Here is a 24,656-nt window from a genome sequence, read left to right on the forward strand (position 1 = left end):
GTATAACAACACAAGGAGAAGCTTGCAGTGTGTGTGCGACAGAGATAGAATGGGAGATTAAGGGGAATGTGGGGGGAAAGCAAGAGAGGAATTGACTTCATTGCTGATTCATGTCAGTGTATAGAAAATTAAGATAGAAATGGTGGGCTTATAAAAATGTCACTCTTCACAAGAAGCAGAAAAAGTAAAAAACAAGAGGACATATAAAGAAACTAGATAACGCAAACTGTAATGTCAACAAAACTCCAACACACACACTCATGCACATGATTGCTAAGGATGAATACCTTCCCTCCCCTTCCCTCATCTTGCACTGATTCTAGTAATTCATGTCTTGGTGTTCCTTGTGTTGACCATACATAGCCATAGCTTCAATTCAATCAGGAGATGCTTCATTTAAGAGTGAAATAAGTTGAATCACCATGGTGCACAATAGGTCGAAATGTTAGTTTTTGGCGATTACACTCCATGGCAATGCTACATTTATATGGGGCGTAGAGGCCATGGATATACAGGAACAACCTCCTGATGGAGTCTAAACACTGGTGGTGGTGGGGATGAAGGTATCTGGTTGGTTTTACTGAAAGAGTGAACGCACTGAGTCAACTGATTAGGTTGGGAGAGAGAGAGAGAGAGAGAGAGAAAATGTGAATCATAGAAGTCTTCCTGAATGAACTTACGCTAAGCTTCATAACCATAAGATAAGAAGGTCTTCACTTTGCTTTTTAAATGGTCAAGTTGGTTTAAAATATAATGCTTTGTTGTTAGTGTTTCATAAAAATTTCTACATTTAAATATGTATGGTCTCTTGGTGCCAGCACAACAAGCTGTAAACATATTGACATATACTTTTTAAAGTTGCTTGCAAAGAGTGGATTATTTGCACATTGAGCAGAAATAGAACAACAGTAGCGTTTGTGTCCACCTGATGAATGTATAGGTCCAATATTATCTCTCTTTTAGCTCTGTTTTGCTCTCCATTAAACTCCTCGGGAAATAATTTGGATGCTAAATGCTCCACTATGTTCTCCAGCTAGTCACCACCTGTGTCTGTCTGCTCTTTGGTGTTGAGCAGGTAGTGTAAAGTGGCTTTTTTTAGAGCTTTTCCACTGAAAATGGCTGCCTGCTGCGGCTGGAAACAAGGTTGATGAGAGCGGTGAGAGTGAACCACTGCTGAGATGATGAGGGGAACTGCAGAGTTGGTCGTCATTTTCTGTAGATTCATCACTAAACGTCATTTGACCCACTGTTAGGTAAAAATTTAAATATTGATAATAATATTAGAGCAGCTTGAAGATGTTCCCAGTGTTATTTCTTGCTCCATTCTCACATAAAGATCATTACCCCCTTTCCTGCCGAATCAGATCCAACCTTCACACAACATAAACTGCTGAAACAGGACCAAGATGTCTTACTGTGAATGGTCTCATTTGGTTTCATTAATGCCCTGCTGTGCATTGTGATTATGATGACGTTACCAATGTTACTTTAAAAGCCATCTTTACAGAATATGAACACAAATTTGACAAAATTACACTCCATCAGTAAGTATAATAATATAATTCAGTTAGCCGCCAGCTGTCACGGTGATCGTTTAATTCAACTACATACCACGATCACCAAGGAGACGTGAAGGAAACACGGGCGCTAATAAAACTTTTTACACTCCCGCACACAGATCACTGATTAAGGATCTAGCAATGTTGTGACAAGATGTTTTCTGATTTAATTTGAGTCAGTCCCCAGCAGACTGACTCAATGTGCCGAGGTGAAGCTTCGTTGGCTGTAATGACACAGTCCCTATGGCAGAGCAACATATGGTGTGTGTGTGTGTGTGTGTGTGTGTGTTAAGCATATTGACAGAGAGGCCAAGTCATATGCTGTATGCCTGCTTGTGGGCTATACAGTGTGTTGAATCGTTATGTAATACTGAGCAAAATGAGCAAATGAAGTCAGCAAAACTGACTCACTCCAAATGGAATTGTGGGATATTACTTTAGTTGGAATGTAAACTGCAATGAAGTAAGGTTAGTTTCATAATATACAGAGTGGTCAAAGCGATCACCTTAATTATGTGAAGGTTGTTAGAACTTGATGAAAATTACTTTTATGTTAGGTGAAATCAATAGACGGGTTTCTGAGTGACATCGTTATGACAAACTGGAAGTACTAAGAGCTTATATGGAAGATCAACAGAAGATATTGTTTTTTGTGCCTAAGAACTGCAGATTTCCTTCTGGAATATGTGTCATGTTAGGATCCGACAGACGTCTATGAAAGTAAAAGAGTTTGGACATGTGAGGATAAGTGCCATTGCAAATGTACCTCTTAAGAGTGATTTCACTAGTTTCCATCAAGTGACTTCACTTCCAAATACAGAAAATGTCCATAATAAGCTATCATGGCATTGACATGAGTTCCCCCCTTGTGCTGTCACCAGTGGAGACGGAGTGAGCAGGCGTTTGTTATGGCTTGATTTTAGGTTGGACAGTCAATCTTGTTCTGCATGGGATTACAGATTGTATTCTAGTATCTGTTCTCTTCCTTGCTGTCTGAGGAAAAAAACTTAAAAGCAGTTTGCTATAAAAAAAGACTTACTATACACTGACTGGATCTTTCAACTGTGAGTTTTTGTGTGTGTGTGTGTGTGTGTGTGTGTGTGTGTCATTGATTAGCTCCAGAAAAGTCAGTTGAAAGCCCCAGGAATCACAGCTGATCTGATTCTACAGTCACTGCATGACTGGTAGCATTTCTGTGAGAACCTAAAAGCTATGATGTCGTCTTAGCACAGCTCAGAGCAAGATAGTACTTCTCTTGAATTCACATTGTTTTCCCTTAAACTTTTCTCTTTGGTGTGACTCTTTTTCTACTGACTTGAAAGACAGCAACTACAAATGATGTGAAACTCACTTCTTCCATATTATATATAATATTCCAGTGCCGTGGATCTCATTTTGTTAATGATGCCACTGCTTGTGTAAGTGTCTCTTGCTTTTAAATAGGTCCACCAAATCCTTCAGATTCATTAGTAATCCCGGTGTGACGTTTTGTTCTGCCCCTGTAGCTGCTGTTCTTCGTGATATTTCATAGGATGAAAGTATAAGCATTTTTGTTCTGCACTGAAGTTTATAAGATTAAATATAGTTCAGCTCTCTGTTATGTGCTAATAATGTGGTTGTCACAGGTCTAATCAGTCACATTAGCTGCAGTGTTTGTTTTGTCAAGAGCAAGCCTGAAAGCTCGCTAAACCTTAAAGACTATCATCAAGCTGCTGTCATCCCTCAACACCTGAGTTCTACCACAACACTGCTGTCAGACTACTATTTACAGCTCCTACTGCTAGTCACATTGTTCTTCAGACTCTTCTACTATATTTACAGTATATTGGTTAACTAATGCTCTTCCTTCCATTCTGGGTCATTAGCCAAGCACTGTGCTGTTTCAAAGTGAAACACCCAGGGCTGTAATAGAAGTTATTACGATAGTTGTCTATGGAACTTTACACCGAAGGTATTTGGATTATATAATCAGCAGCACTTTCTATCACACACCAACAAACATCAGTGAGCATCATTAGCATCTACAAGCCCAAAATAGCTGATGCCGTTGAGAACACAATCATCCAGACTCGATTGAATTGTGATCCATATTCAGTGAGCCAGGCACCCAGGCAGTAAAATAACAATGCAGCGGCGGCTTTCTGAAGTGGTTTGATGAGTGTTTTCCTTGTAGTGTAACTGGCTTTGTGTTTTAATGCTTTTGATAATAAATTTGTATTAAATAATAGAATTTTTTATTGCGGCCAATCGCCTCTTAATGCTTTGTCATTTGAGCTGCTATCCTTAAGTTGCACTCAGAGGGATTCACACTGTATCACACTAGTACAGTAGACATGTGTTTGTGTGTGCATGAGTGTGTGTGCGCTGAATATAAATGTCCATTGGCATCTGGACATTTACCATGGATAGATTTGGCTGATGGGTGATTAACCCTCACTGTTGCTTGTAAGGCCATCTGCCATTGTCTGCCAGTGACAGCTCTGTAGTGAAAAGTCATTTTATTTAAAGGCCATGCATATGGTTCACCCACAGAGGTGATTCCAGTTGGTGGATTAGACCTCTTCTCAGGATTGTGTTGGGCTGTACTGACTGCATTTGACTGACATCTCCCTTGCTCTCCAGTTAGCTTTGTTACATCTGCTAGTTTGGTCAAATCGCAATAATCCTTTTCAACGGTCCAGGGTCTTCATTTAAGCACCTAAAAATTACATTTATATGCAGTTAATTTACATTAGCTATATTTACAAGATGTGTAATCGTGGATGATGTTTTATCAAAATAACAAAATTTAATGTATCTGCAACTACCCAAGCAAAATATTAAAAACGTCCACTGTTAACATATTTTTATTTGGTTTCCCTACAATATACCCTTTTCCGCAACATGTTCACTTGTCATAATAGGAAAAGCATTTTACTAATCAGCCAAGGGCTACTTTCACTTCAAGTGTCCCAGTAAGCCATGACAGTGTGACAGTGTGCCAGCATGTGCAACACAATCACCCTGAAACTGAAGCAGCTAAATGGTATTCAGCCATAATTAATTTTATTATTAACACCTGAGTTGTTTCTACTGTGACATGTTACATTCCAATATCTGCTCCTGGTAAGGCATGATTAACCCGTTGGTGGGTTATATTTAGGCAACTAGAAGCACTTGATAACACAGCCGGTGTGTGTTGCGCTTAAAGTGGTATCAATTAATTTTTTGGAAGCTGTGGGGGCAGCAGAACAAGCTGTAAACACAACACTGACATAAAGTTGATAAAACGTTTAACGTGTTAGCAAATAACAAATGCTCAACTATGTTCACCAGCTATTTATTTACTCTGTCTGTCTGCTGTTTGGTGCTCGGCAGAGCTAAAACCAGCTGCCTGCTGAAAACAACGCTGATGAGAGCAGTGCAAGTGAACTAAAAACAGTACATTTGTGGGCTGTAAAACCAAAACAATGAGATACTGAAAGATACTCAAACACGTTATTGATATGAGGGGAACTGCAGAGCCTGGTGCTACAAGGTAATATAAAATATTAAAACTTTATTGTAAAAAGTAAGATTTCTATGTCTTTTTTTAATTAGGTTGATGTCTTATAGTGCAGTGGTTCCCAACCTGGGGTCCGGGCACCCCCAGGGGAGGCGGCAAAGATCACAGAGGGGGCGCAAGTCTTTATCTGGTTTGAGGTTGAGGTAAAAAAAAAAAAATGTGCACATGCTAAACAAATTATGATAATACACTAGAATATATAATGTATACAAAAGTCTGTATAAAAACAATATATATGTATTGTATCCTCGTTTTTCCTGCCGCCACGGCATCACTATTTTAACATGGCGGAGAAACGTAACAGTGCTGATAACGGCTCTGTATCAAAAAAGAAAGTAAGGCTCTATCTCGAGAGTTACCTCAACTTCGGTTTTGAAGTTTAAGCTTTTTCTTAAACATGAGTAGGGGGGGCGCCAAGGAAAAAAGGTTGGGAACCACTGTTATAGTGAATGCATCAAAAGAGACAGGCGCTAAACGAAACGGTTTCAAACAGAGGGTGAATTCAGTTAAAATCAGACAGACAGTATGAGAAAAATAATGTGTTTTTTGAACATCACCGTATGTTAATAGAAACCCAAAATTCAAGTATGAACCTGAAAATAAGCATAATATGGGACCTTTGAGGATGTCACAATTAGTCAATTAATACAAACATGGCTAGTGAAGGCTACATATAGGTTTTCTCACGAATGTATTTGGAAAGCAAATTAGTAGTAAAAAATGTTGTAGTCGACAGAGTTGCTGTTATATAAGAAGGTAAAAATGTGCTCAATTAAACATATCATTTTAAAAGGTACCATTATACGCTTGTTTGTGTTCTTTGCACTGAAAGTCGTGCCTGTGTTGTGTTCAGGGATCAATGCAGAACACACATCAGAGGATTGAGTTCAATCTCCGATACGACATGTTTCATTTAGTTTGTCTAATTCACTGTGCTGTTTTAGATAACAAGGCAAAAAAAAAAAAAAAAATCAAAAAGGGTAACATGAAAAATGAAAGACATACCTCCGCTGTGGACTCTTAATAAATACACCATAAGACATAGACAGCGCTAATTACATTGTCAGCTTTAAAGTGTTGTTAATTTGAAAGCTGAGTCGTGGGCGCGTGGTCTAGACAAAGGGACAGATGACTGGTGAAGCCCAAACAAAACACTGCAGCAAGTTTTAATGAGGAGACAGGGGACTGCCCATCAAACACATAACAAACACTCACATCCCAGAAGCGACACACACACACACACACACACACACACACACACACACACACACAGTTTTCTCTAGTGCTCCATGTACACAGGAATACAACTAAACCGCACATGCATTCACACCACAGGGAAATAACACTTCCACATGGACATTTAGCTGATTTGCTGCTGATCTGAATTCTGTCTTTACCAAAACAATCCTGTCTCAGACCTGACTGACGAGCTTAAAGGGTCAAAAGATTACGCTCAATGCTCCCCATGTCAGCAACGTCAATCATGGCAGGGTGAGCAGCATTTCCAACGTATCAGAAATATCGGAGATTACCGCTTCAAAATGCAGGGCTAAATACCCCTGCATTACGGCACTGAAATATAGACCTAAAAATCCAAGATTATACTTCAGTGAAATAAAGCCTTTAGGCCTAATCCATATTCAAAGTCTTGTCTCTAGCAGGGCTGCGGGCCTCTATAACCTAGTTCTGATGGCTGTTATTGGGAAAAGCAGCTTTGTACTGGTCAGTTGTGTGATGGATTGGACACGGTCTGTCGAGCTGACCTATATTTGGCGGCCTGCCCTGTCTGCACAGTCAAAACCAGATCTTCTCTCTTGTTTTGTTCTATAGGCAAACTGGGCCACGGGGCATTCTCCTCCACTCTCTGATCCAGTACTCTGATCAAGCTTGAATGTACTGTCATGTGAATTGTCCCACGCATACGGATCATCCCACAAAGTAAAAAGAGAATTCGTAAACCTTTTACACAATCAGAACTTCATTCACCATCAGTGTATAGGAATTTGTAATATTGGAGCAGTAATGTATCGACAACTAACTACTTACTAACTACCCTAAATGAAAAGTGGGGATTCAACGTATCAAGACCTTTGCAAACATGATCAGTACAGCATGACTGTGCAGTCAAGACCAATAAATAAATAAAGTAGGTACAGTATGTTAATAAATGGAGTTGACAGTAGTAATTATGGGATTTGTGGCAGTCACATAGTGTACAGACAGTATTGTGTGGTCAGGACATAATATAAGGGACAAAGACAGTCATAGCTTAGCCCTGTATACTCTGGGAAACAGTAAAATGTCAGTTCTTAATTAGGCTTTATTTAAGGTCTCTTATGCTAATTTTCAGGGTCATACTTATATTTTGGGTTTCTACTAGGACATGTAGACATCTGAGTAAAAAGAAAAAGAGTGTAAGTGAGGGATTATTCTATAGAGAAAGAGAGGAATAGAGAGAGATTAGGATAAGTAGATGTGATAATGAGAGTGATGACATTGTGTGTGATGTGACTACAGGAAGAGCAAAGAGGGAAAGGGAGGAGAAGTTAGATGGATGGAGGCACAGAGGAAGTGGGTAAGTAGGCAGGGAGGTAGATATGAGAGGGAGCATGGAAGACATGATTATGCTCTGCAGTTGTAACCGCACAGCTGGAGAGTAAAGAATCCAGAAAAGGAGGAGAGAAAAAGTGGATGGCGTGAAGAGCGTGAAGCATGTAGTGGTGTCACGAGGCCAGATAAGCAGCCAAGTGTTTCTGAGGGACAGTGCACGCTCCGAGTAGGGAGGGAGCAGGTGCACTGCAGCGTTGCAGGTTCAAATCCAAACCGCAACCTTTCAGGGCCATTCTCCTCCCGTCATCCTCCGCTGTGTGCTGCCTAATAAAGCAGAAATGTGCTGTAAAGATAAGAGAGAGAAACTGAAATAGGTCAAGTGGAGAGAAGTGGGCAGGGGAAGAAGGAAGGAGGGGGAGAGAAAGTATAGAGGCATGAAGGCAACAAGGAGGGGGTGGACGCAATGGGGAGAGCAAGCGGAGAAAGGGAGAGGTAGTGGAAGTAGAAAGGTGGGTGGTAATGAAAAATTTAAGTTCAGAAACAGTGATGGATAGGTAGAGAGGAAGAGGAACACTCTCCAAAATGGAAGACAAGTAAAGCCAGGTCAGCCATATTAGCAGCCTTCAGTGACCAGAGATTGTTGCCTAGCAGCATGCAAGGATAGTTTCTTTCTACTCTTGTAATTCTCTTTTCCTCCTCCTCTCCCCTCTGTTATTCTCACTCTCTTTCCACTGTTCTTTTCTTTTCACTTTTCCATCTCCCCTTTTCATTTCCATACGTATTCCTTCACTCTGCTCACAGGCTCCACTTTCATTTTTCTTTTACCTCAGTACTAGGCCGGTGCTGCCTCATGCCGACAGCCAGCCTTTTTGTGTGTGTGTGTGTGTGTGTGTGTGTGTGTGTGTGTGTGTTTGTCAGATTCCTCATGATGAGCCTTTCATCAGTGTGTAAAGCTGGCTGATGCAGCTGTTACACCAGCCCTGTGCGGCATCAGGATTACATGGCACATGTGAAGCCCGTTTCCTCCAACGCTTGGTCAAATACAGGATGACACATGGCATCAAGCATGCGAGTGTGTGTGGTTGTGTGTGTATTCCAGTCTCTCTGATGCTATTAGGACTCTGATACTGTTGCTACTACTGCTACTACTACTACTACTACTACTACTATGTCTGGACTATACTATACCAAGTGCTTTTGAAGTTCAGCTTCAGTGGGAGCCCGTGGGCCAAGACATTGTTGGTTATAGTATTTTCATAGAAATTGTTGATGATATCAAAATAGTAGATTATTGCTGACCTTATCCTGTAAAGTTCAGGTTGTCTGCCAAAAGATGTCCTAATTGGACCATTTTCTGATTGCTACTACTAGCAAACAGCTAAAACAACACTACAACTACACTAGTACTACAACGGATACGATCACTTAAACTAGGTGTGAAAAAACATTTTAGTTAACTGAAATAAAGTGTTGTGTTTCTATTTTAATACCTATTTTGAACTTCTTAAATCTTGCACCTGACAAGATTATAATACAAATGAACATTGAAACACATAAAACTAAACTCAAACTAAACATTTTCAAACAATAAAAACTAAACTGAAACGAGCATACCCACTCTGGAAACTAAAAACTAAAACTAAACTGAATAGTACTGCTACCACTTTTTAATAGTACTATACACCTACAAATCCTACCACCATTGAGGTGGAAGCACAGATAAGGGATTACCTACAGGGCATTGCTGCCTGTCGCACCTCCAATGGTACCATCGACACGGCTGCAGGGTCATCAGCCGGGAGCCACCCTTCATAGATGTGTGTCGCACCATTAATCCCGGAACATCTCAGGATGGTGGAGCCACGGTAGGGACGTCTCCCCCCCCCCCCCCCCGGCAACTGCCTCTAAGATCCTTGTTTTCCCCACGACTGGTCTTTCCTCCTTAGCCAAAGCCAGAAGCTCCCCTGTTCTGCCTCCTTGGCCAGTTCTTTGAGTGCCTTCTTTAACTTTGTGTCAGTCACTCCCACACTCCTCAGGAAGCGCTGGGGAGATGTTCCTACAAACCCCCTGCAGACAACTTCCACGCGGTAGTTGACAGCTGACCGTCCTGCTTCTCTGCACTCCGCTGTCAGCTCTGTGTATTTCTCCTGCTTCCTTCCAAAGGCTGCCTCCATCCCTCCCTCCCAGTGGGACAGTGGGACTGTTACTTCTACTATGATCTTTGCTAGATTACCCCTAGATCTGTCACTATCTCTGTGGAGTCTGGACACTTTCTTCTCACTGGCCTAGATTTCCTGTTCCAAAGATGTCCTAGCGCACCTGTCCTTTCACTGCCCTTTGCCAAATGCATGCTCGGAGAAGATCCAGCTCCACATGACTCTGAGCATATATAAGTCAGAGAGAGTAATCATCTGACACATAAATCAATAGCGGTCAAAATGTTGCAGTCAAATGTAGTTTAAGTAACATGCAATCAAACTGCATTACGGCCATTGTAATGCATAGCACATGGACACCACGGACTGGCTGGTATCCAGATTGTGTAAGAAGTCTAATAGTAGGCTGTTTTATCAGTGATCTAATATTTAGCTATAACCCCACTATGCCAATATTGAATTTTTGCTTGGAAATGTGTGTCTCTTCACCTCTGCCGTCACGCTTACATCCTGAGTACAAGAGTGTAGGAGAGTGTAGGTGTGACTGCCACTCAGTCCAAATGCTGGCATGTCACAGTGTCTTTAATAATAGTAAAAGAGTTGCATGTTTCCTTCTTTTCCAGGAGGTATGCCAGTGCCTGAGGTGGCATCTGACACTGCCAGTGCTGCCACCATGTTGAGCCCCGTCCTCAATGCTTCCAATGGAGACGGATCCGAGTCTGAAACCACCTCCGCCATTCTCGCCTCCGTCAAGGAACAGGTTAGAACTGTGTGTGTGTGTGTGTGTGTACATGCAACATACGTAGAGAGAGGGCTGTCACGATAAATGAAATATGAATACCATAAAGTAGTGGGGATAATTCCTCCAGTCCTTTCAGGGTGAGACAGGACGACAGTAAACAGTAAACACAAATGATGGAATGCCCATCTGAGCTAATGTGTCACAAATATGTCACCACATTTTGATCTGTTAGCAGAACGCCTCGGGCTTCAGTGTAATTTTGAAACTGCTCTAATGTGGTGGGAGCTTTGTTTTGAGATATACTGTGCATGACGAAGCAGTAAAGAGACAAGACAAAGCCCACGCCTTGATTTCTTTCTAAAGTAAAGCCAACATGAAGCTTTCAAGGTAGACCATGTGCTTATTATGTATTTATGAAGGTTAGAATATTCATTGCTCTGCCAAAGTGTGTCTTGATGTATCTGTTTAAACTTCTCTTTCATTTTTCACTCCTAGATGTCTTACTGTTTAAACTCAAACTGACTTTTAGATTGTTCCTAATGTGTGTAAGTGAGCTATCCCCTTACATGCTATGTTTTGACATATATGACATGGCATTTGTATTACATTACTCTTTCCCCCATTTGAGAAAATACACTGAAGAGTGGTAGATTCTTCACTTCCAATTGACAAACCTTGTAGGGATGATCGTCACAAACTGAAAAGTATACATTTTGACTGGCTGCTGGTGGTGCTAGTAAAAACCTAAGGGGATCACCAACATCATTAGGGTTTAGCCTCTGAGGACCATTCATGTCTCTGTCAAATTTAATGTTAATCCATCCAGAAGTTGTCCAGATATTTTAATCTCCAACATGTCAAACATGTTGAACAGATGGACTGTTGGACCACCATTGCCACCCCCCAGAGCCACACCACCAGTGTATTTCAAAACTACATCAAATCAGCTTACTGACCATAGGATAAGTACTAATCAACATAAAGCAAATATAGAACAGATTAACTGATTCAATTTGATGTTAGTGTGAGATCTCGTTATGTATTTAAATTTAGGGGACACATCAAAGTGTTTACAGGTCTTGGGGAGTACTACTGCTTATGTGAAAGCCTGTTGTCCCTCTACAGGGAGCTGTGTGAAATCTGATACATTTCCTCAAGTGATGTCACTTGAGTCAGTGTCGGTTGGGTCTGAAGACTGCAAGTTTGAAAAAAAAAAAAAAGAACAGCGGGTGTGGAGTAAGAAAAAAGTGAATTTCCCAGAACTCTCTCTGCTTGAGGCTAGCAGCTCGAGGCTAAATTAGCATCCAAATCTCCAGCCAATAAATTACAGTGTCAGCAATGTATGCTCCAGGTTTTGACAAGGAAGAAAAATGCTTGAAAAAAAAAGAAGATGGTATTTCTGATTCTGCTGCATCGATTTTGATCTCTTTTCTTGAACTGTCCTTTGTGAGTCTGACAGTTTTATAGGAGTACAATGCTAAATCGATGGAATACTGTTTAATGACATAGTTGATAGCAGTGCTATGAATGTTGGCTCTGTCTGGTCTGAGAAAATGTGGCAGTGTGTATTTTTGCATGCAGTGTGTGTGGGTGGGTGCACAGTTCGAGTGGATACTTGATACTGATACTGTGGACACTGTGTGTGTCCTTGAGTACTATGAGATGTGCTCTGAAATGCAGATGCTAAAGATAGCCAGTGAAAATGCTGAGAGTAGAACAAATAATGGAGTCTGCATGTTTTAGACCCAAACCTCACTGCGAGTTACTACAATGTTCTCAAGGTCCAAGTAGGCCATGTGGACACATGCAAAATGCAGCAACCGTTAACTGATATGGACCGGGTCCAGGCTGCATGCCTAGTAGCACTCATAACTCTTTCCAAGACAAGCCTGGGCCCTGCGTATCAGATTCTTCCACAATTTATGTTGTGATAGGTAATAGAAAAAGAATAACGAATAAGCACTTAACGGCAAACTTTGCATCCATTCCTCGTCAGCCACAGTCAGTCACAAAAAACGAAAACACACTAACACTAGCCCTACTAAACGTCAGGTCCTTGGTAGGAAAATCATTTTTAATCAATGATTTTATTATTAAGAACAATCTTGATTTTATGTTTTTAACTGAAACCTGGTCGGACCATAATAACAGTTCTGTTGTTCTCATTGAGTCAGCCCCCCCTAACTTCAGTTGTATGAGTGAGAATAGAGTGAATAAGAAAGGAGGTGGAGTCGCCATTTTGTTTAATGACTCATTCCAATGTACGCAATTATCTTATGGAAATTTAGCTTCTTTTGAATATGTGGCTCTTCAGCTAAGATCCTCCCCTCAAGCTATACTTATAAATATTTACAGGCCACCTAAATACTGTGCAAACTTCTTTGACAATTTTAATGAACTGCTGTCTATAATCTGTATTAACTTTGACCGTGTAATTATTGCTGGTGATTTTAACATTCATGTTGACAACCCCCAGGACCGAGGAACCAAAAAACTATGTTGTGTTTTTGAGAGCTATGGACTGACTCAGCATGTGACACAGCCCACGCACAATAAGGGGCACACTCTGGACTTGATTATCTCCAAGGGTCTAAACATTTCCAAGGTTGTGGTGACTGATGTTGCTCTCTCTGATCATTCCTGTGTTTTCTTTAATGGCACTATCTCGGTGCCCAAAAGTGTTCAAACAAAGTTAATCAGAAAACGGTATATCACTGAAAACACCAGTGAATCATTCATTCAGCTTTTCTCCGCCACACCCACCCTCTCAGGGGTCTCAGTCACTGAGCTTGTAGATAATTTCAACTGTAAAATTACGAATGTTATTGATGCTATTGCTCCCACTAAGGTCAAAGCTGTCTCTGGTAAGAAAAGATCTCCATGGAGAAATTTTATAGTGGTGAGAACAGAAAAAAGAGAGTGTCGAAAAGCTGAACGTAGTTGGCGAAAATCTAATCTCCAGGTCCACTATAACATCTATAAAGAGAGACTTCACATTTATAATTTGGAACTAAGGAATGCAAGGCGGTCCTTTTTCTCTGACATTATCGCCAGAAACAATAATAATTCACGTGCTTTGTTTGCTACTGTCGATAGATTAATCAACCCTCCAGTACCAGTAGCATCTGAACTTTTGTCTACCAAGGCTTGCAATGAGTTTGCCACCTTCTTCACAGACAAAATTCAGAAAATTAGACAAACAGTCAGTGCTTCCATATCAAGTACAGGATATGTGTTGTCACAGTGTTCACACAAAACAAAATCAAATATGACACAATTTCATGCGATCAGCTATTACGTATACATAACAACCTGGAAGACATTATACAACATCTGAAAACCTCCTCCTGTTGCCTTGATATTCTACCAACGGGTGTTTTCAAAAGTGATTTGAATTGTTTGGCTTCTGATCTTCTAAATATTGTAAATACATCTCTGCTCTCAGGTATCTTTCCACAGGCCCTAAAAACTGCAGTCATCAAGCCACTCCTAAAAAAGAACAATCTAGACACGTCACTAATGAGCAACTATAGGCCGATATCAAACCTTCCATTTTTAAGCAAAATCATAGAAAAAGCGGTTTTTCAACAACTCAGCCTTTTCTTATCACTCAACAACAGTTTTGATGCCTTCCAGTCAGGTTTTCGACCAAACCACAGCACCGAGACTGCTCTTGTTAAAGTCTTTAATGACATCCACTTGAACACAGATAGTGGCAAAATTTCAGTCTTAGTATTACTTGATCTCAGTGCTGCATTTGATACAATCGACCACAACATTTTACTTGACCGATTGGAAAACTGGGTTGGTCTTTCTGGCTCAGTACTAAAGTGGTTTGAATCCTATTTAAAGAATAGGGACTACTTTGTGTCTATAGGTAATTATACATCTGAGCATACAAATATGACATGCGGAGTTCCCCAAGGCTCAGTTCTGGGGCCTCTTCTGTTCAACATCTACATGCTTCCACTGGCTCAGATTATGGAAAACAACAAAATAAGTTACCATAGTTATGCGAATGACACACAAATTTACATAACCTTATCGCCAGGGAATTATAGCCCAATACAACAACTGAATATGTGCATTGAACAAATTAACGACTGGATGTGACATAACTTTCTTAAATTAAATGAAGAAAAAACTGAGGTGGTTGTTTTTGGAGCGAAAGAGGAACAATTAAAGGTCAGCACTCAGCTTCAAACGACAATGTTAAAAACAACAGACAAAGCCAGAAATCTTGGTGTAGTCATGGACTCAGACCTGAATTTTAAAAGTCACATTAAGACAATTACAAAATCAGCCTATTATCACCTTAAAAATATATCAAGGGTTAAAGGACTTATGTCTCAGCAGGATTTGGAAAAACTTGTCCATGCTTTTATCTTCAGTAGACTTGACTACTGTAACGGTGTCTTTACAAATCTCCCTAAAAAATCAATCAGACAGCCGCAGCTGATTCAGAACGCTGCTGCTCGAGTCCTCACTAAAACCAAGAAAGTGGATCACATCACTCCAGTACTGAAGTCTATACACTGGCTTCCAGTGCCTCAAAGAATTAATTTTAAAATACTTTTGCTGGTTTACAAATCACTAAACGGTTTAGGGCCAAAATACATTTCTGATCTGCTACTACATTATGACCCACCCAGACCTCTCAGGTCGTCTGGGACAGGTCTACTTGTTGTCCCCAGAGTCAGAACAAAACAGGGGGAAGCAGCGTTCAGTTTTTATGCTCCACATATCTGGAACAAACTCCCAGAAAATTGCAGGTCCGCTGCAACTCTCAGTTCTTTTAAATCCAGGCTGAAGACATATCTTTTTAATGTTGCCTTTCTTTAAATAACCTATTTTTAACTGCTCTTTCTTTAAAATTCTTATACTGCACTGTACATTTTATTCTTGTCTTTTAATAATCTTAAATTGTTGTTAATTGTTTTAATGCTTTGAAATTGTTTTTAATTGTTTTCTAACTGTTTTTAATGTTTCATGTTTCATGTAAAGCACTTTGAATTGCCTTGTTGCTGAAATGTGCTATACAAATAAAGCTGCCTTGCCTTGCCTTGCCTTACACACACAGGTTATGTGTACACACACACACACACACACACACACACACATGCAAACTGATGATCTAGGACATGGTAATGATCTGATCTGATGAAAATTTGTAAAAAGTCTGGAGGGGAGAAGTCAGGAACTAGTCGTGGAAGAAGTGTCGGCTATTTGAAGAAAGTGAAGACGAATGGATAGTTGCTCAGTCTCTCTTCCACCTCCCTTCCTGGCGTCTTTATATTTCATGCTCCTGCTCCATGGTGAAGTTATTATTATTTTTCAAGCCAGTCATTTGTCACTTCCTTCCATACTTGTTTTTGCAGTGTGTAATTTTTCAATATTGTTTGGGCTTTTGCCAGAGTTTGTAACAACAAGAAGTTTTTCAGGGAATGCACACACGCACACACGCACACACACACACACACACACACACACACACACACACACACACACACACACACACACACACACACACACACACACACGGCTCTCTGTTCATTTTAGTTTCCAAAGACAAGGTCAGGCATGAGAGACTAAGAAAAGGCTTCACACACATTTGGATACACAGACGTGCACACATGCGGTCTGCACACAACACACACACACACACACACACACACACACACACACACACACACACACACACAATGGAGTACACGCTGCCAATCAGACTCTTTTGCCTCTGCTGACTCACACCAGGAGATCCCTGCTGATATTTTTCCTCCATTTCCTTCTACCCACATGAGATTGATTAGCCATTGGACGTTGTATTTATCACATCTGTCAGCTTTTGTCCCCGTATCATTCATCATCTCTGCTGTCAACACATCTGCTGTTGGGGGAGCGCAGTGTGTCAAGTGTCAGCTCTGAAAGAGTTTCATTCCAATGTGAGATATGCCTATTTGAAAAATCTGACATATTGTCTCGCTGAATGACAGATTAAGTAAAAGTGGCACAGGGTATTGATTAGCTGTCTTTTTACTTGCAGCCTGGTAATGTTTGACAGTCCAGTCAGTTCTGAAATACCAAGATCCCAAAACCTCTTAAACTCCACTATCAGTTAGATAATACAATACTGCAGTCAACCAAACCTGACATGCAAACATGTGTTTTTATTCTGTTCACTCCAGAACTGGAAAGCACATTACATCACCGCTTCAACCTTAATTTCCATCATGTTTGTAACATCCCGCTGTGTTATAAGTCACAACAGAAGTTGAAAGGGAGATTTTGCATAGATAAGAAAACATGACAATGCATTCAAGGATGCAAAGATAAAAGGTTGGTGAAAACAAGGGAAAAGCTGCAGCCAGGAGAGAAGACAACCAATGGAAAAACACATAGAATAAATTCTACCACAGAGGCTCTGTAATGGTTATCAGATCTGAATTTTTGGGTTTCTGCAGCCTGACAACTAATGGGAATGATAGTGCTCTCTGGAACTGTTTACTCTGATTGGCAGTGCAGTAGGAAACAGCTTCACTGCACCGGTCATTGTTTACAGACCGAGTTGATACATTTTGTAGGTGTTTTATTTCCAGACAACTTTTTGGCTAATCTCCTTAGATATCTGCATGTGAATGCACATTAATTAAAAAAGAAAGCCAGTAAAAAGCTAAATCGTCGCCAGGCGATAGCTGATGGCTTCCGAGATTGCATTTCGGCCAATGCATTCCGCCTCTTTTGCTCTCCTCCACACAGACATTTTACCTGCTGCAACCAAAGCCAGCTCCAACGTCCATCCATCCATCCATCTTCGTCCGCTTATCCGGTGTCGGGTCGCGGGGGGAGGAGCTCCAGCAGGGGACCCCAAACTTCCCTTTCCCGAGCAACATTAACCAGCTCCGACGTTCCCAGGCCAGGTTAGAGATATAATCCCTCCACCTAGTCCTGGGTCTTCCCCGAGGCCTCCTCCCAGCTGGACGTGCCTGGAACACCTCCCTAGGGAGGCGCCCAGGGGGCATCCTTACCAGATGCCCGAACCACCTCAACAGGCTCCTTTCGACGCAAAGGAGCAGCGGCTATACTCCGAGCTCCTCACGGATGACCGAGCTTCTCACCCTATCTCTAAGGGAGACGCCAGCCACCCTCCTGAGGAAACCCATTTTGGCCGCTTGTACCCTGGATCTCGTTCTTTCGGTCATGACCCAGCCTTCATGACCATAGGTGAAGGTAGGAATGAAAACTGACCTGTAGATCGAGAGCTCTGCCTTCTGGCTCAGCTCTCTTTTCTTTTTACGGTGCGATAGATTGAATGTAATACCGCACCCGCTGCGCCGATTCTCCGACCAATCTCCCGCTCCATTGTCCCCTCACTCGCGAACAAAACCCCAAGGTACTTGAACTCCTTCACTTGGGGTAAGGACTCATTCCCTACCTGGAGAAGGCATTCCATTGGTTTCCTGCTGAGAACCATGGCCTCCGATTTAGAGGTGCTGATCCTCACCCCAACCGCTTCACACTCGGCTGCGAACCGATCCAGTGAGTGCTGAAGGTCACAGGCCGATGATGCCATCAGGACCACATCATATGCAAAGAGCAGCGATGAGATCCCCAGCCCACCGAACTGCTACCCCTCCCCACCCCGACTACGCCTCGATATCCTGTCCATAAATATTACAAACAGGATTGGTGACAAAGCGCAGCCCTGGCGCAGGCCAACCCTCACCTGAAACGAGTCCGACTTACTGCCGAGAACCCGGACACAGCTCTCACTTTGGTCGTACAGAGATTGGATGGCCCTGAGAAGGGACCCCCTCACCCCATACTCCCGCAGCACCTCCCACAGTATCTCCCGGGGGACCCGGTTATACGCCTTTTCCAGATCCACAAAACACATGTAGACTGGTTGGGCATACTCCCAGGCTCCCTCCAGGATCCTTGTGGGGAGTAAAGATCTGGTCCGTTGTTCCACGACCAGGACGGAATCCGCATTGTTCCTCCTCAACCCGAGGTTCGACTATCGGCCGAACCCTCCTTTCCAGCACCTTGGAGTAGACTTTACCAGGGAGGCTGAGAAGTGTGATACCCCTGTAATTGGCACACACCCTCTGGTCCCCCTTTTTAAAAAGGGGAACCACCACCCCAGTCTGCCACTCCTTTGGCACTGTTCCAGACTCCCACGCAATGTTGAAGAGTCGTGTCAACCAGGACAGCCCCTCCACACCCAGAGCCTTGAGCATTTCTGGACGGATCTCATCAATCCCCAGGGCTTTGCCACTGTGGAGTTGTTTGACTACATCAGTGACTTCCGCCTGGGAAATTGACAATGATCCCCCATCATCCTCCAGCTCTGCCTCTAACATAGAGGGCGTATTAGTCGGATTCAGGAGTTCCTCAAAGTGCTCCGTCCACCGCCCTATTTCCTCCTCAGTTGAGGTCAACAGTGTCCCATCCTTACTGTACACAGCTTGGATGGTTCCCCGCTTCCCCCTCCTGAGGTGGCGAACAGTTTTCCAGAAGCACTTTGGTGCCGACCGAAAGTCCTTCTCCATGTCTTCTCCAAACTTCTCCCACACCTGCTGCTTTGCCTCTTTCACGGCAGCTCCAACGTGATTGGTCAATACTACTCAGACTACAAACGGAATCCAGAACGCTTTTAGTTCCAAATTCTTGTCCCCCGTTGCCTAAAGATTCTGCTTTAATTTGCAGATATCTGTTTCTAGAGATTGATACAAAATTATTTTCTCTGTAAGCCTTATTAAACTGGTCTAAGATCTTTTCTTCACTTTCTAACACAACACATCATTATATAAATACTGTTACCTGTGGCATTCTTTTAATTGATCACATTTTAGTTACATATTTACACTCCATTTTTAATGCACTAGTTTCAAAGCACAAATACTTAAACGCTCATTCCCTTTATGATTGGTGTTAGGATTTGTAAGAAGATGAGAAATCACAGTATTAATAGCTTTTTGAAAACAATCAGGGTTATGGTAATTGTACTCACTCTTGGATGATTCATTAGGTTCTTTTATTGTTGTTTTCTTACAGGAGCTGTGCGATAATAATGGATGCTATCAGCCTTTCCTCCCCCTCTCGCCACTACTCTCCCCATTTGTTTATCAAGGATTAATTAAGATTTGTTTAGCATCGGCTACCTCATTAAATTACCAAATACAGTTCTCTTTAAATTTCACAACAGAGTTAGGTATTCATAAGAAGTGGTTTCAAATGGATCAAATATTTATTTTGTTTTACTTCATATGCAAGGGAGAATGCAGAAAAAGTAGAATATTTAAGGGATGGGGAGGGATTTGGGGAGGAATTGTGTGTGCTCATGCTTTGTCTGCCCCCTCTTTCTCTCTTGCTCTTTCTGGCATTTAAGAAAGTCTTTTACCTTTTGTTATTTCCAGCTGAAAAAAGACTAAAGGTGAGAGCCCCAAAGCAGAAATGGGACAATATTTTTTGTTTCACCCATGCAATTCCACTGTATATGAATATGTTTTTGTGTAGAAATGTGTTTGGTTATTTGTTTTGGTTATTTGTATGCATCCATACTGAATAGGCCATTTGCTAAGTGGCAAAAAGGCAAAGCCCCACCTGCTGGCAGCAGAAAGAAGTGTGGCTTTATTGGTACTGAGTAACTTAAAAAATTATTTTAAGTACATGACAAAAATGTGGTTATTGATCATTATTCTACAATTAAGGTTGGTGGCTAGATAGAATAAAATTGTGTTTTTGGGTCACAAGGTGAGATGCTGCTATAGGGGGATAGCTCCACTTGCAAGTTGGTTGGCTTTTAAGTTATTAGTTATTACTTTTTAATGTAACCTGTAACTCTGCAGACTAGCCATTTAATGCTACTTGGCCTTGGAAGTAACGTAATGCTCTGACTACTGTTGGTAACTAAGCGATTCTGGACATATACACATATTCTTACAGTATACATGGAGTGAGTAGTGGTGTACAATAAAATGGTTCTCTAGTGGGAGCCTTTTTTTCTATAGGGGATATCAAATCTTTAAGAAATCCTAATAGAGTATCAAAATATACTCCCCATATTCTTCAAAAGTGCACTTACCCCTGTTTGCAATCAAAATTGATACTCTGCTTTTGATTTACGCTATAGCTTCTTTCTGTTTTACCCCATTAGGTTAGAGAAACGCCAGGTTATATTCATTCCTTTCACTTTAGCTCTTGTATTTTTGGTTTTAGAATGGCCAAAAAAAGACACACCCTACAGACTCTTAAAGTACAGAGTATCGCTCGTAATACAGCCCCATGTACACCACTTTAACATGTAGAAAAACCAGGTCTGCTGTGCGTAGTTATGGTTGGCTATGATTGGACAATCACTGTTCGGAGAAGGAGTTTAGTTAACCATCAATTTCGATTTTGCATCTGATTGCATACATATTTGCATGCATGCGTGTTTTGTGCCCATTTTGGAGTGTTACTTATATGGCTGTTGGCTGGCTGTAGCTCAAACTGGAAAGCAGTGACAGGGGGGGCAAATCAGTGCATTGTGGTAGGGCTCGGAAAGGACCAACGGAATCTTATATTTAGCAGCTTAGTCTCATTGTCGGTTCTCTCTTTGCTACCTGCCACAGCAAGAAAAAATGGTTGACCGGGAATTGACAGGCCAGTGAGCCTGAGATGTGTGTGTGTGTGTGTGTGTGTGTGTGTGTGTGCGTTTGTGTGTTTGTGCAGTCCAGCGCTCCAGACTTGACTTTAAAAGTTCAGCCCTGCGAGTTATATTATGCAGAGAGCTGAGCAGACGGTTGACACTGCGAAGGAAAAGATACCATACTTTATATTTGATGAGCATAAGTCTAGTGGTAGATGTTGATTATTTTATTACAGACAAATAAAGACAGAGACAGATGCTGCAACGTAGCCCGAGCCAGGATTTCAGTGCATGCATGAGTGAGCCCTGAGGATTTATTTCCATCAGTGATATTTTCCACTCTTCTCCTCCTTCCACAGATACAGAACATTCAAATTCAAAGGTTGTATTTAAACATAAAGGCAATACTCACAGATTTATGTCAGATTTAAAACTTTAACTATTTTGTATAACGTCTCAAGACGACTCATAACTTCAACAGCATCACAAAATATTCAATATTTTCATACCAACAGCGGTTTAAAAATTGTTTTTGTTCTTTGAATCGTTGACATATTAAAGCTTGGACTTGGCACCTTAGACCTATTCTTGTAAGACTGGACCTTACTGGCACATATGCACTATGGTCATCTTTATCTGCTGTAATTCATTTGATAAAGTCAATCATTATACCTTTCAAAATCATGTGCTGTAATTTGTATAATTTCTCTGTTTTCTTTCTTATATGTATTAGAGCGGCCTATGTCATATTTTGTCTACAGCAGTTACCTAAGATATGTGTCCCTGGCCCTTGTGAAGGCCACAGTGGTCACACCACCAGGTGTTGCTTTCACTGATAGTCTTTCATCATTAACCAATAGTATATCATCAAAAAGGTTAAAAAAATATGTAGGCCTACACTTAAATAAAGAGCTTAACCGTACTAGCAAGCCACCAAAATGGTGACGTTAAATCACGTATTTTTACATAACGTTATTCTAAGATACTGTCTATGCGCTGGATTTTTTCTTAGCGGGGGTTAGCTAGCAAATAAAGCCACTGACAGCGACGTTATTGTTCATTATTTGGCACAACGTTTAGTAATGACCGTAGAAGTGGTCATAGTGAGGGATAATGTGATCTGAGATGCACATGAAAAATGTGTTATGTATCTGGAATTGTTCATCAGCTATGTGTGATTTCTGTAAAGCTGAACGGACTCAGTTGTAAAACCGATTTTGTTCTGATCCTAAGACTCTTTGTGTGAGAGGAAGCACACTAACATTTTATTCTAAGAAATATGTTGCTTTTGTGTACAAAGTACGTAGATTTGTTCTTGAATCCATTCAGTGAAACCTGTTTTACTGAGGATTGTAAGCTTTCATTGGGCAGACCTGCTCATTTTTTCCTCTTCTCCAAACAGCACCTGCAGAAACAATGCGTTTTTTGGGGAGTAGAATGTCAATCGGCAATCCTCCCAGCAATAGGCAATAAACTGAGACAAATATAACAAGGCCACAAGGTGTTTCAATGTGATAAAAGCAACAATGTCGAGATACCTCAGGAGAACTCTTACCCTTTAGATGTTTACCTCATGTGTCACAGCCCTGGGCTTCTAATTTCCTTGAGGTTTTCATCCATCCCTGCAGTTTGAATAAACAATTTTACCTTGATGCTGGCTTTTTGAAAATGTGCAGCACAATGAGCTGAACAAAGACACTGCGATCTGAATATTTAACAGTTGCTCATAATTCATGTCTCTAACCCTGTGTTTAAAACCTGGTTCAGTGCTGTTGCACAGAGGGGTGGAAGCAGAGACTGTGGTGAGGAGAGGAATTAAAACCCCGGATCTACAGCTGCAGTTATCGGGCAACAAGACAAATCTGTCTGGTTTGGGATAAACATTTAAGTGTTTTTTGGTATCCGGAAAGCCCTAAATCTCCTTGAAGCTGTCTTCCCCCCTCGCTGCTTTTCAGTCAGCTAAAGTTTTCTCCTTCTCTATCTCATTTCACTTCACCTCTCTCCCTGCTCCCCTCTATCACACCCCACCTTCTCATGTTGGCTTGTTTCCCATTGCCTCCAGGACAACTTTGTTACAAACTGAATGCACCTACTAATGTTCTGGCCTGAAACAATAGCTCCAGACAGCAGTGGTCTTAGCTATATAGCCACCGTGACATTTTCTCATTGAACAGGCCCCGTTCTTCTAAAACAACTAAATGCCAGGCGGACACCACGGGGCACAATTAGACCGCTTTGCACTGGAAAGAGAGAGAGAGGGGGAGACAGATAAAGCTAAAACACCCACACACACCCTGCAACTCTGCTCCCCATGCAGCCCACTACTGTCCTACAGTCATTTATTTTACTTTACTAATTGCTTTAATGGGGTTTTCAGGGGCCACCCTGTTCCTGTAAGCTAGTGGCTGCACACTAACTCTCTATCTGTCTTCCCTCTGTCTCCATTAATAGGCTCAGATTGGAGCCAAATCTTTAGTAATACAATCAGTTGACAAGCACTTGATTGTAGAACCTGCTCGTTAAGACATAGTTCATTGTTGTCCTTTTCACTTAATTGCTTATCAAGCTATGATTACTCACACAAGCATGCACATGCACGCACGCGTGCACGCACACACGCACGCACGCACGCACGCACGCACGCACGCACAGGCCAGTGAGTGTTTCTTTCCACCTGTATGAGGGACATGATGACGTTTTAGTTTGTTAGTTTAGTTAGTACTCATTACTTTTGTAACTTTATTAGCCCATTTATTACAAATCACTTTCTTTGGATTCCATTCATTTCCTAATCCATCACAATCAACGTAAAGTATTGTCACTTACACAGCCACTTGTGTAATGTATTCTGCGCCTCCAAAGGGGTGTTGTCATCAGGGTTATCTCTGTTTGGGCATGGAGACTTCAAATGTGTAACAGAAAAGCCTGCATTACAAACTGGGGGCTTTTTGGAGCTTGACCCACACTAGGGACCGAAAGTCACGTTATGTCAGCCATTGAAATCTGTCTTTTTTTAGTCCACTAATTCAATGGAAACACTAAATTGCTGAAATACTCCTTTAAATTACATTTCCACACACAGGCGATGTAATGTTGCAACATCAGTGTGATGAATCACACAAAATAAGCACATGTCAAAAGTCTGATCACTGATTTTTTTGTTTGTGTGGCATTTTAGGCCGCTGCAGCGAGGACTGAGCCTCTGTATATGGGGGGCACGCTCTACCAGGTGAGCTACCCAGGCGCCCCCTGATTACTGATTTTAATGCAGTATGTAAATGAATAGAGATCAATGACTGCTTCAGACTGTGAAGTATACATGATTGCAAACACGTTTGTAATGGGCCTTTAACCTAAACTGTTTCTAATGTGACATTTAATGTCATTCAACATTTAAACTGAGGGTTTTCTAAGTTTAGACTTTACTCCCCTGAAAGAATACAATACGTAACAGCTGTTTCTGTTTTGTTCACAA

At 41.4% G+C, this 24,656-nt stretch overlaps 1 protein-coding gene across 7 annotated transcripts in view; it reads left to right on the forward strand.

Moving 5' to 3' along the window:
• Positions 1–10,437: 10,437 nt before the first annotated feature.
• The window catches only part of LOC114564986 (catenin delta-2), a 135,026-nt gene continuing 120,807 nt past the window's right edge, over positions 10,438–24,656 (forward strand). For all 7 annotated transcript variants that reach the window (XM_028592740.1, XM_028592742.1, XM_028592743.1 and 4 more), the window contains exon 1: positions 10,438–10,569. In XM_028592740.1, coding sequence (XP_028448541.1) covers positions 10,438–10,569 — 132 coding nt within the window. The remainder of the gene's footprint in view (positions 10,570–24,656) is intronic.

This window comes from Perca flavescens, chromosome 12 (assembly GCF_004354835.1).
Source record: "Perca flavescens isolate YP-PL-M2 chromosome 12, PFLA_1.0, whole genome shotgun sequence".
Taxonomy (NCBI): Eukaryota; Metazoa; Chordata; class Actinopteri; order Perciformes; family Percidae; genus Perca; species Perca flavescens.